The 13,649-nt window shown below is 33.8% G+C and overlaps 2 protein-coding genes across 2 annotated transcripts in view; one reads left to right on the top strand and one right to left on the bottom strand.

The window, feature by feature from the left end:
* The window catches only part of Irag2 (inositol 1,4,5-triphosphate receptor associated 2), a 111,642-nt gene extending 104,122 nt beyond the window's left edge, over nucleotides 1-7,520 (top strand). The window contains exons 33-39 of the mRNA XM_026392360.2: nucleotides 1,207-1,354; nucleotides 2,214-2,257; nucleotides 4,085-4,147; nucleotides 4,242-4,291; nucleotides 4,580-4,681; nucleotides 6,332-6,439; nucleotides 7,226-7,520. Of these exons, the coding sequence (XP_026248145.2) occupies nucleotides 1,207-1,354; nucleotides 2,214-2,257; nucleotides 4,085-4,147; nucleotides 4,242-4,291; nucleotides 4,580-4,681; nucleotides 6,332-6,439; nucleotides 7,226-7,469 (759 nt within the window). The 3' untranslated portion in view covers nucleotides 7,470-7,520. The remainder of the gene's footprint in view (nucleotides 1-1,206; nucleotides 1,355-2,213; nucleotides 2,258-4,084; nucleotides 4,148-4,241; nucleotides 4,292-4,579; nucleotides 4,682-6,331; nucleotides 6,440-7,225) is intronic.
* Nucleotides 7,521-7,954: 434 nt separating this feature from the next.
* The window catches only part of Dnai7 (dynein axonemal intermediate chain 7), a 73,491-nt gene continuing 67,796 nt past the window's right edge, over nucleotides 7,955-13,649 (bottom strand). The window contains exons 13-16 of the mRNA XM_026392375.2: nucleotides 12,968-13,182; nucleotides 10,971-11,138; nucleotides 9,358-9,471; nucleotides 7,955-8,230 (exon numbers count right to left, since the gene is read on the bottom strand). Coding sequence (XP_026248160.2) covers nucleotides 7,955-8,230; nucleotides 9,358-9,471; nucleotides 10,971-11,138; nucleotides 12,968-13,182 — 773 coding nt within the window. The remainder of the gene's footprint in view (nucleotides 8,231-9,357; nucleotides 9,472-10,970; nucleotides 11,139-12,967; nucleotides 13,183-13,649) is intronic.

Below are 13,649 nucleotides of genomic sequence, written 5' to 3'. Positions count from 1 at the left end.
ATGCCACTGAGCTACCAGGAAAACAACCTTCTTTATCCTGCCATCTGGAAACCTCCCTCAGAAATTTTTTCTAATTGACTTTTCTACATTGTTGAATTTTCCCCCCATACTCTTAATTCTTCCCTGTTCTTTGTTGGATCTCCTGAACTGGTCCTCTCTAAGCTAACTCAGTCTTTTTTCTCTAGTTTTAGAGAGACTTCAACTTTATCTTGAAACATTTTTTTTTACGTATTTTTAATTTCCAGAAACACTAATGTCCCAAATGTTCCTTTTAAATATCTTGTTCTTATTCTGTGGATGCAACAATTATTCTTAACTCTTTGAAGATATTGATGGTTTCCTTGATGCTTTAGTTTCTTGCAGAAGAAGAAACTAAACAACATCCTCTGTTGTGTGTTTTGGCCCATATCTTGTGCTCCACTGTGGAGCTAATTGGAAGCTCTATGTTGAATGGGGCAAAATTCTTGATTTTGAGCTTTACAGAAACTAGAATGCTTCATTGGGGTACCAATGTCTGTACTTAAGAACTTTCATGTTGGGAAGTTGGGTTCTCCAGAAAAAAATCTACCAGCTCCCTGCCTGAGGGTAGAACCCTGGGTGCCAGTGTTAGGAACTAGTAAGAGGAATAAGGTTGAGAGAACTCAGAACCTACATGTACCCAGACTTTTGTGTATATCCATGTGATAGTCTTCACCAACTCTCTGTATAATCCCAATTCACAGAACCTTTGTTTACCTCTCTCTAGATATTCAACCTGATTATCTTTCACCACAGTGGTTATAGGGAAGGTGCTCTGCTGGCCAGAGGGGATTGAATCTATGGCTCTGTCATGTTTTCAGATTCCAACTATCTTCATGCTCACATGTCTATCTTCAGCTCTACTTCTAGAGGCACCAGTCTTAAGCCTTTGAGACTTTGTGGCACAACCTAGGTTGCTTCTAGCTCCTTTTTATATCCTGTTTCAGGGTCCAGCTTTCTCAGGTCTTAGTCATTTAGCATGAATCCTTTTACTTTCCTGCTTTCAAAATGTTGCTATTATAACCTCTTCTGTTTGCCCTTGTAGACTCATCTCTTCTTAAAAAATACCTTTGACATTTTAGTTGGATTTAGAGATGGAGTGAAGGTAAATGCATGTGTTTAATCCCCATCTTTTAATTGAGTGTTAAGAAAAGTATTTTCAATGTAAATTTGCTCTTTTCCTACTAGGAAAGCCGGGTTAGTAAAGCAGTTGAAGTGATGATTCAGCATGTAGAAAACTTGAAGAGAATGTATGCCAAAGAGCATGCTGAATTAGAAGAACTGAAACAGGTTCTCTTGCAGAATGAAAGGTCTTTTAACCCTCTTGAAGATGAAGGTAATAAAACTTGAAGATCACAGTGTTAGTTACATTTTTCTATCATTCTCTTCTTTCATACTCTTACTGTATTGTGTGTTTAGAGTAAGATCCTTAGGTAAGACTATATTGGAAAAATAACTTACTCCTATTATTTATATAGACAAAAGTAAAGTGTCAGAAAATAGATTAGAAGCCACAAAGGATTTCATTGATAATGACACAAAAAATTTACTAAATCAATTTAGATTGCTGAGATGAGAGAATATATTTAATCTACTATATTGACAGTAGTTGTCTTTTCAGGATATGTAAGAATTGGCTCTTTTTCCACACATAAGTAAGATACAATAGCTTAAATGAGCCACTCTCATCAATAATGATTTTGAATTCCTCAGAGGAGGAAAGATCTTGGTTTTCAAAAAGCCAACTGATTGGAAAATGGACAGATGAGGCCATGGGAAATATTTTAACATATAGTTTTTATAAATCTTATAATGATTTTTTCATTAAACAGTGTGAACATTTCTAAGTAGAATTCTTATTTTACTGATGTTCCTTCTGGAAATGTAATCATATTTGATGCTCTTCTAATCTGCACTCATGGATTCCTTTATTCAGCAGACAGTCCTTTTGTGGCTGCCATGTGCTTGTAGGCTTTGTGAACATGTACAGTGACATGGAAGACTGTTTTCCATTGGTGAAGATGGCAATTGTTGTGAATCGCCAAATAAATGATAAACGGTTTTTATATTGCTCAATAGTCTCTAGAGTCTTAAATATTTTCTGACCTTTGCTTTACTTGTAAAAAATGAAAACAACTGTTTTAACATTAATCGCATGTGTGATTTCTAACATGTGCAAATATTTTTCCTTGTAGATGACTGCCAGATTAAAAAACGTTCAGCTTCTCTGAACTCCAAGGTAATCACTAATTCACTTGATAAATCATTTAATGAATATATTATAACCAAAATGGCTTTAAAATATTCTTTGAAGTTATGTGCCTTTAAGTGTAAACCACAAATCAGTGATTATATTCATATGCATGTTTTATGTGTGACTTTATTTAGATATAGTTTAGAAAGTATGTTTTTATACTTCCTGCTTTATTTGGATATCAATCAAGTTTGTCTGGCAATATGAGAAAAGCCAGTTTTGCAATATTTTCTGTCATATGAACCAAATTTGGAAATAGGCAATGTGATAGTAGTAAGGCATACTGACAAAATCCTCCTTTCTTGCTGCTTTGCTACCTTCAGCCCTTGGCTTCATCCTCATGTAAATTTGCTACTTTAGATCCAGTCACCAACGCCTCACCATTATGTCGAGTCATTGCAAGGAAATAAAAGAATCAAAGACCAGCATTTCCTCTACCTGAAAAGACCCTTTTTAAAGTCCACCATGGCATTTCTCTTTCCATCCATGGTGAAAAAGTAAACTAGAAAATATGGTTTTTCCTCTGGAAGTTATATGCCTTGTTAAAAAATCAGTCTTATAATAAGGAGAGGAGAATAGGATATTGAAGATCAGTTAGTGGTTTTTACCACAGCTTCAATATTTTGAGCAAGTGACTTTAAATTTTTCCATTTAAATATTTTTCAGAGAAACACAGAAAGTGATGAGAAACCAGATTGCTCAAACTGGAATTTGATAATCTTGGGGTGCTCAACTAACCAGTGAAATTCAATTACAGATGACAGTTTAAGAACTCACAAGAAACCTCTTAGTTTATTTACTGCATTTAAAATATTTTTACATCTTTTAAGTTGCATTTAATTAAACCACATAATACTAAATATTATTTCCAGCACAAGTCTCAAGGCAGATATATAAACACATCTATTCTTTAAAATATCATGAAAACTTACTCTTGTAGAATCAAAAAAACTGTGATCTCACAAAAGTTGAAAGTGGAATGTGGTTACCAGAGACTGTGGAGAATGGGTGAGGGGTGTTGATCAATAGGCACTAAGCTACAGTTAGATAGGAGCAAGAAGTTCCAGTGTGTGGTTGCACAGTAGGGAGACTATAGCTAACAGAAAAGTACAGTGCATTTCAAAAACTAAAGGATTTTTGAAAATTTTCACCATCAAGGAAGGATGTTTAAGGAGACAGTTTAACCTGATTTAAAAATTACATAATACGTACAAGCATCAAAACATTGCTTTTTCTTGTGTATATGTATAATCTTTATGTAACAGTTAAATTTAATTAAAAAATCATGAAATCCTAAGTATATTTTAAAAAATGAAATTAAAGAAACCATAACTGTAGATGCCTATTTATCTCCTCTTGAATTAGGAAACTATTTTTAAGCATAAAAACAAAGATAACAAAACAGAAGAATGCATTTGGCTGGACTAACAATGAAAACATTTTCTTCCATAGAAATAAAACATGAGCAAAGGTCACAGGCATAAACAAGCCATTCTCAGAACAAATATGTACTTCCAACATAGGAAAACAACACTCCATGTTACTAGGAGCCAAATAAATGAAAACTCAAGAAGTTTTATATCCCTTGTCTTATTGGCAAGGATTATAATCAGTATTGGAGAAAGTAGAATATAAATTGGCAAAATATTTCTGAAATGCAATTTGCCCATAAAAAATCTTTTAGAATGTCTCCTGTTCAACTCAGTAGTGGTTAAGGGTATAGATGTGTATATTACATGCATATGTATCAGTGTTGTATGTAGGAACAAATATTGAGAATTTTCTAAATGTACACTTATCCCCTTTGGGTAGCCATCTTCTCTACGAAGAGTGACTATTGCTTCTTTACCCAGAAATATTGGAAATGCAGCAATGGTAAGTGTTCTTAATCAAAAGCACATTCATTTTTATGTAACAAAATATAACTTCACTAAATACATATTATTGTTTAACATCTGAAATTCTAAAGGTTGCTGGGATGGAAAATAATGACAGATTCAGCAGGAGGTCCAGCAGTTGGTGAGTGTGATTTTTGTGGTTTCACTTTTGGAACCTCACTGTTTTATAATGGGGTAAAGTAAATAAGCACTTGAAATAGTAGTGCAACTTCTAATTTGTCCAGAGCATAAATAAATATAAAAAAACTGGCATATGTTGATTTTTATTAAGAAATAAAAGAGTTTTGTGAATGTGCCAAGGAAAAAATTAGAAAATGTAATTTTTGTTTTGATTTAAACTGTAGGAAATAATTTACAATGGCTACAGATATGTTTATTTTGATATGTGGCTATTGTCTTCTTTGTTTAGGCGTATTTTGGGGTCAAAGCAGAGTGAACACCGTCCCTCATTACATCGATTTATTAGCACCTATTCCTGGGCAGATGCTGAAGATGAAAAATGTGAACTGAAGTAAGTCCATTTACTAACATGACATAAGCTGGGGCATAACAATGGGGACCATAGTAGTTCCATGGAAATGAGATTGATGCTGCCTCAAAAATATAGTTAATTGTGGAAGATTTTTATCACCCCTAAAGCACTCTATGAAAATTATCTGTGAATACATTCACTCTTTTAGCATCACAATGGGAAGGCTTGTGGTTAGAAAAATCCTTAAAATTTGTCCAATTGGCAAAGATCATTTTTTTTTCCTGTTTAGGTGTTTGTCCTTGGGGAAAAGTCAATAAAGAGCCACAGAAGTAAAATCTTCATCTAATTAGATTTTTAAAAAATTATACTGTATGCTGTTTAAATACATAAAATGAATCCCACTATCCTGCATAATTACAATGTACCAATTAAATTTTTAGAACATGAAGTGTGTGTGTGTGTGTGTGTGTGTGTGTGTATGTTCATGAAAGATAGGAATATATGTGCCTCCATCCATTTATATAAATGAAGAGGAGGGAAATTAAACTATACTATTGTCTCTATATCCAGCAAATTAAACAAAATATACTGTTTACTTCTATAGTGAAGGTAGAGGACAAGGAGGAGGAAAGTGAAGAAATGCTGCCTCTGTCCTTGGAAGGCAGCAAACTGCTTAAGATTACTTGTTCTTAGTTTTCTCATTTATTAGTTGAGAGATCTTAATGAAATATTTTATGGTCATTTTGAAATACCTCCCATGGGATTATCCTCAATCCTAAACAATATAAAGACAATCTGACATTGTTGCCTACCCTCAGATTCTTTTTATTTTTCTAACTCCTGGGAGCCTGTTACAAACAGGGTGGGGAAAAAAGAGGTTCCTTCAAAAGATTGAAAACTAAGTCTTTATAAACAAAATATTGGTTCATGGAGAAAATTATAATTGATTTTGCCTTTGGGGCCTTGTTTCCTTTATATTTCCTGTAGATGTGTGACTGGAAAAAAATTTTTAAAAATTAAAACAGTTTCCTTTGGCAATTGTGAGGGCATAACATATTTAGGATTTAAAAGTTCAAATCCAGCTAGGAACCTTTAGTGAACATTATAATCATAAAACAATTAGGTTTCATTCAGGTGCAGGAAATATAATCAAGTCATATGCTATTCTCCAGTACATTGAATATTAGTTTAATTAGCTTAGCATTGAAAATGTTTTCATGAACATTTTAAGATTTTCAGATAAGGAGAAGAAATGACACTTCATTTTACTCCAAGCAATGAGAAATTTTTTCACCATATTTCAAATGAAAAAAATTATAGGTCATTTATCCTCTTTGTAAAGTATGATTAAAGATAATATCTATATCTATATATCTATCTACATATATATGATGTAAGTTAAGAAAGAAATTGCAGTGATAACATTAGTTAATTATATGTTTTTGTCTATTTCTTTGTTTTGTGTGCCTTGGTTATTATCTCTGCTTTTTATATGAGCATTTACTATTTTTTTATATAGAAGTTATTTTATCACCAAATTTATAGAAATTTAATTTTTGGATATCAAATCTTCATTAAGCAAGACAAATATTCATGCACCCCTTGAGTTACACAGCAAATCAGCAATATTTTATAGGTTATAGCATATTATAATTAGTTTCAATATTTAAAAACAATATTTATTCACAGAACTAAAGATGACTCAGAACCTCCTGAAGAAGAAATAGTAGAAAGAACAAGGAAGACAAGCCTTTCTGAAAAGAAAACTAATCCATCAAAGTGGGACATCTCTTCCATGTAAGTTGCCTGCTTGCTAAATGATACCACATGAGGGGGAAAGGGAAAGGCAGGATCAATAGTCCTAATCCAATTCCTTTACTAAAAGACATGCCAAATTGTTCAATATAAGATGAATAACAAACTTAACAAACTTTATATGATCTACTACAATAGTTATCCCTGAACATATTTTACAAGAGGCAGAAGAGTTGACAATGTTAGGAACTTAATTCTGAAACCAGATAGCCTAGGCTCAAATTTCAGCTCTCTCACTAGCTGTTTGACCTGGGCAAGTACATCCATTTGTAAGCACTGATGTCTTCATTTGGGAAATTGAGATGACAGCAGTACCTATGTCACTGTGTTGTCCTAATTAAATGAACTGTCACCTCTAAGATGCTTAGTTTCTTGTATTTCTAAAAAATAATTTTAGTGAGAAATGAGATGTATATATACACATATATAAGACCATAAACATACAACCTGTTCTACCAAGTAAATATTTTGGTTCTACTGCAGGAGTAAAAGTTGCTTTACCTGATTGAAAGAATAAGTTGAATATGTGTATGTACTTTTTAGGAGTTAATACCTAAACCACATAATTTCCAGGTTCTCAGCAGAGCATGTGTAATTCTAAGGGGCAATGGGGGGGGCACATTGTGCCCCAAACCAAGAGGATACATCATAGGGCAGCATTGTAGTGTGGAGGTCAGATCAATGACTTAATTAGTGCTGTTAGCAAAACGAGTGTTTCTAATAACAAATAATTATGCTTACCCATGTCTTTTTGTGTTTTCCTCATAGTTATGACACAATAGCTTCCTGGGCAACAAATCTCAAGACTTCCATCAGGAAGGCTAACAAGGCCTTCTGGATTTCTGTGGTGTTCATTGTACTGTTTGCAGCTCTGATGAGCTTCCTCACAGGCCGATTTTTCCAAAAATCTGTGGATGCTGCCCCCACACAGGAAGGGGACTCCTGGCTATCTCTAGAACATATCTTGTGGCCATTTACCAGCCTCTGCCACAATGGGCCACCACCAGTGTGACCAGTGATCCAGTGACCAGTGAATCACCAGTGTGATGTAGTGCATCCTGATATCTTGATTTTTAATGTTTCAGTATCTGAACTTAATAAATTAGTAACTTTTAGTTGGGAAAGTATAGTACAAAACCAGAGGTTCTTAGAACAACTGTAAAATGTTTTACATTCCCATTTTTTGCAATCACCCTCCCAACTAAACTAAAGGGAGGAGAATTTGCCTATATTTTAATGAGCTCTTTGAGAAAGAAATATATATTGTTTTGCTAAAACTTATCTAAATAAAGATCCATTTAAATCTTCATACAGTGAAAGCTGAAATTCTCAATAGCCCAAAGAAAAAAGCCTACTTTGTTTAAAATAAAATTTGAATATAAAATACTATTCAATAATTTTAATAGCCTATTTTAAAATTATTCACTTTGAAAAATACCTGATTGTTTTCCCCAAACTTGTTTGATTCTTCACATTGAATAGTTTGCAAGTAGAGATTTAAGAATAACTGAGAAATCTAATAGAGAGTAGCATATGACAAACAGAGTCAATAAACAGGCAGTTGGAATTATTGATTTTCTCCATTGCTTCCCTGGAAGCAACATCCTTCAACATGTGATATAGAGTGGAATGAAACTCAGTTCCTTCTTTAAGTGCTTCTGAGTATGAATCACTGTTTTCATCCATCTTGAGTCTTTGTGCTCTGTCACCACTAAACATTAAAAGGACCCACTTAGGATTCTCAATAAGCTCTTCAGTTGGTTGTTCCCTTGCCTAAAGAAAATTAGCAAAATCTGTTAGCAGTTCTTCTATATTTATGGAGCTTATTCACATTAATTGAGGCAAAAATATTGAGTGCCTATCATGTTCCAGGTACTGTTCTAGGTGGTGGGGATGTAACAGTGAAATGCAGGGGGGAGATAACCTACATATATTAATAACTGGAGCAACAAAACTCTGCCCTCAAGGAGCTTATATTTGAGTGAAGGAAATAAGAATAATAATTTGTGCTAAAATATTCATCAGGGACTGGGAGTGTAGCTCAATGGTAGAATTTACTTGCCTAGTATGCATGAGGCCCTGAATTTGATCCCCAGGACTTTTAACTTTTAGGATTTGATATACTGTATCTGTCAGACAATAGTAAATGTGTCAGTAGAAAGTTAAATTGGAAGCTTAATCCTCTCGGGAGCCTGTGAAATATATATATAATTTATTTCCCCAGATTCGTTTTTAGCTAAATTCTTCACTTTCAAGCTTTATTTATGTCTGACCTCCTGAGTCCTCCTTCCCAGCACCCTCCTCGATACTATACACTGCCCAACCCCACTATTCCTGTTTTTTTCTTTTTACATAACACTTTTCACCTTTTGAATGTGTGTGTGTGTGTGTGTGTATACACACACACACACACACATATATATATTATATATATATAATGTTATATATATATTATATATAATATATATAATATATATATATATATATTATATATATAATGTTAAAGGCTTTCATTTGTTTTTAAATCAATGTAAAGAGCACTCGCTTAGCACACTCGAGGCCCTGGGTTCGATCCTCAGCACTGCATAAAAACAAATAAACAAAATAAACATATTGTGTACAACTAAAAAATAAATATATGAAGTCATAATAAGTATATGAAGTCATGAACATTTGATACCATAATGGACCACAAAGTCATTACCTTTAAATAGGTAGGTCTTATATTTTTGAAGGTTGATTTTATTAACCTTTGTAAGAGGAGAAGTGCTAAAATATTCATCAGGGACTGGGAGTGTAGCTCAATGGTAGAATTTACTTGCCTAGTATGAGTACCTAGTTACCTAGTTTTTGAGTACCTATTTTGGAAAACAAAGTTTTATGGGCTTTGCATACTATACCTTAAATATAACTTTTGTAGTATTACATACTATATTCCACTTGCTCCAACCAAATGCAAAAGCAGAACTTAGCAGGGCCATTTGTCGATAAGCTCTCATTTCTACTGATGGATTCTGTAAATACAAACAGAACTGACCTTGGAGCCTCCCAACAAATCTCCCTTCCATCCTTAACACATAAGGATTCATTTAAAGATTTAAGTCAGATTATATGACTTCTCTATTAAAATTTAACAGTGGATTTCTTCCCTTTCTGAGTAGAATCCAAAGTTGTTGATGTCTACACAGGTCCTCTGTGATCTGCCTCTACCACTACATATACCCCCCCCATCAGCTATCTGGCCTTATCTCCTCCTCTTCCTTTGCTCTCTCAGTTCCAGGCTCCTTGCTGCTGGTCCAGTCCTGGCTATTCCTTCAGGGTTATTGCTCCAGCTGTTCTCTCTGCCTGGAAGCTGTTTCCCCAGATCCATTTTTAGCTAAATTCCACACCGTCAAGCTTTACTCATGTCTGACCTCCTGAGTCTTCCTTCCCAGCACCCTCCTTGATACTGTACACTGCCCAACCCTACTATTCCTTATCTGTTTTTTTTTTCCTTTTTACATAACACTTTTCACCTTTTTAATTTACATGACCATCCTATTTTCCTTTCCCTCTAAAGAATATAAGCTTTAAAGGGGCAGGGGGCTTTGGTTTACTCATTTTTCCTAATATTTAAATCAATGCCCCTACCATATAAGTGTTCAGGAAAAAAAATTGACTATTCTGAAAACAAATAGGATACCACATTTGTCATAGTAGTTACTACAGGTAATTTGAGTTAACATTTTTTTCTATGCATACAGTTAGATACCTTTTGCTAGATGAGTATTGCCAAATGTTATATAAATGGCTACATATTTTGTTTACTATTTTCTAGGGTATTCATAAACACATTCTGAAGCATGTAACTCTTCTGCCTACAAAGACATTTATTACAAAGACAATTTATTAGAAGCACTTGTGTCTTCATATATTACAACTGTTTACTAAGCATTTTATTCTAGGAATATGCTAGGTGCTAGAAGAACCAAAATTATTAAAAAAACAAAACAAAACAAAAAAACAGCTGCTGTCCTCGTGGCTGTCCCAGGTTAGTGTGGAGGGATCTTATTTAAACCCTGTGAATAACAGAAAGGAGCACATAGACATGGAGGCTCTTCCAAGAAACCAAGGAAAGTGGCTTGGTATATTAAAGGGCTTTTTATATGTTTAATTTTGTCTGTGTTTGAGACAGTGCAGAGTTACTCTCTTAAGAAATCTTAATAGTCATGGAAAAAGAAAGAAAATATGCGAAATGAGAAGTAGCCTGGACAGTTTTTGCACTAAACTGACAGGCCATGATGTGCTATACTTGCCAATATGAAGATCATGCTATAGATTTAATTCTTGGGGGAGATTATTACATACTTGAGAAGACTCTGGACGTCTCATTTCTTCACTTATTCTTTCTAAATTTAATCCTGTGTAGCTGAATCTATAAAACTCACATTGTACCTTAGGACTTATATTAAATTAAATATTTGCCAACATTCTAAATTTACGCTACATTAAATTTGGAAAGATTCCTTCATACCTTATTGTTTGTAACAACATAAAAATGAGAGTGTCCCGATGGGAAGATATTCAATCCAGCTTCTTTCAGAGCAAAAATGAAAGATATAGGACTCATCCATTTTCCTTCCAAATTAGAAACATGTTCTTTGTCTTTTATTTTGATTGAAATTAACATGCAGAGGTTTTCCTGATTTAAAATAAGAAAAAGAAAAACTTTGATAGAAAGTGAAAGAAATTACTCCAGTACCATTCCAGGTCCAGTCCTTATGTTCATTCTGTAGATTTTTTTTAAACCTACCAGTATATTAAAAAGACTGCAGGGCAGGTATGTTTTAGATCTAATCTGAAATGGTACCACAAAGTCCCCATGTTACCTTAAATCAATTTACTCTCTATAGGCTTCATTTGAATAATCAATTGGACTACAATTGACTCAAATCCTCTCCTATTTTATGTTATCATATGAAAATATAAAGTATGTTCACATTGAAATTAAAACAGCTACAAAAGCCAGGCAGGTGCATGCCTATAATCCCAGCTGCTCAGGAAGCTGAGACAAGAGGATTGTGAGTTCAAAGCCAACCTGAGGAACACAGAGGCACTAAGCAACTCAGTGAGAACATGTTTCTAAATGAAACACAAAATAGGGCTGGGGATGTGGCTCAGTGGTTGAGTGTCCCCAAGCTCAATCCCCAGTACCAAAAACAAACAAACAAAAAAGCAAAAAACTATGAAACCACGATTGTAATCTTAGAGATTAATCTTAATTATTTAACATGTGAAAATTAAGGATATAAATCCACCAGTTTTAAGGTTTGGCAAACTGGAAATTTGAAGATTAAGTATAGAGTTCACATCTCAAAAGTTTTTTCCTAAAGTTTATTATATCCTATTTAGCCCAATATGTCTAAAATATTTCAATACATAATCAGTATAAAACTATTGAGACAATTTGCATTTTTATACTAAGTATTCAAAATCTGATATGTATTTTACAACTATAGCACATGTTAATTTGGACTAATCACATTTCAGGAGCTCAATAGAATAACTAGTCCATTATATAGTACAGATGTTCCTTTAAAATCTGACTTGAAAATGCACTCTACAACCCTTGGCATTTCAGCCTTCATATTAAAAAATGGACACTGAAAGTGTTCATAATTTTCCATCAGCCTAGAGTAAGAGTATGCTCAGGAATCTTCAGTGCTGCTGGGATGGCATAAGCACAGTAGCACCAGATGGGTTGGAAGCCCTGACAGGAAGCCCCCATTATAACCCTCTATGCAATCTTAGGAAGGTCACTTAACCTCCTGATGCCTTGGGCCTCAGTTTACCCCCATATAAAATGTGATGATGTATCAAATATTTTAAGGGCCATTACAGCATTGACAGTCCAGAGTGCTCTCTCATCCCATCTTGTTTTAAAAGCAAAGCTTGATAATATTTTGATTTTTCTACAACACTCATAAGGAAGTCTAAAGAATCTTAAAATAACTTCATTGAAATATATTTTACATATCACAAAATCCACTCATTTCACATATAGAATCCAATTATTTTTAGTAGTAAAACTATCACATAAATCAGTTTTAGAACATTTTCATCCCACCTAATAAAATCCCTTACACTAATTTTTAATTAATCTTCATTCTCAGCCCCAGGCAGCCACTAATCCACTTGTGGCTTTATAAATTTCAGGCTGTGTAATTTCTGACTGATAAGCAATAAGTCTCATTCAGAGGGAGACCTAATCCAAGGGGATTACATATGGTTGGATGATACCACAAGTCATACCACAACCAGACTTGTTGGTCCATTAATTGTTCTAACTCTAGGAACTTTAGGATACATATTTGAGCCTCACTACTTACATGTCATTGCATGTTTATTCAATCAATATCTTATTTAGAAACAATGACTCAGAACAAAGTCTGGATGTAATCACAAAAGACAATATATAAACCAGTGGTGATTTTTTGACATATACACAGACTTGTTATAATAGTAACTCACCTTAATTTGTATCTGAATTTCAGTAAAAAGTGTAGTCACAATTAAAAGTACATTATTAATTTCAAGTGGTTTTAATTCCCATGACAGGAATGGCATGTTAACATGAGAGTCTTGAATCAAGGTAACAGGACCAAAAGTTTCCAGGCTGAATGATATAAGTCTTGCTTCTGCATCGTAAGATACATTACTGATGCCATCAGTTCTCCAACGTTTACCTTTATAGTGAAGGAAGAAAGTGATAATTTCATGATAAGATGAATTATTATAATTTCCTATGATAAGATGAATGAAACTATCTAAATAACCACAGTGTGTATAAATTGATCTTTACTTTAAGAACAGAAGCTCAAAATTAAGCTAAATTTTCTGGGAGTTTCTGTGCTGCTAGGATCAAGTCCAAACTCTGTTAAGACCTTCAGAGTGGACCTTTGACACTGACTTTGTCCCTTGATATTTCTCACACCTGTTTTCAGCCCCACTTTTCATTCTCTCCTGATGTTTACTCCTGTGTCTTTGCACATGTAGTTCGTTCTTCCTAGAATACTCCTCCTCAACATTTTAGAGAAACTCTCTTCACCTTTGTTTTAAAAAAACTTTAAAATTCACCTGATTTTAGTAAATTGATATTAAATTTAACCAGTTGTATAACCATTATATAATCCAGTTATAGAACATTTTTATT

Source organism: Urocitellus parryii, chromosome 5, assembly GCF_045843805.1.
Source record: "Urocitellus parryii isolate mUroPar1 chromosome 5, mUroPar1.hap1, whole genome shotgun sequence".
NCBI classification, from domain to species: Eukaryota; Metazoa; Chordata; class Mammalia; order Rodentia; family Sciuridae; genus Urocitellus; species Urocitellus parryii.
The sequence above is the reverse complement of the archived record's forward strand: the minus strand, read 5'-3'. Positions and strand labels throughout refer to the sequence as shown.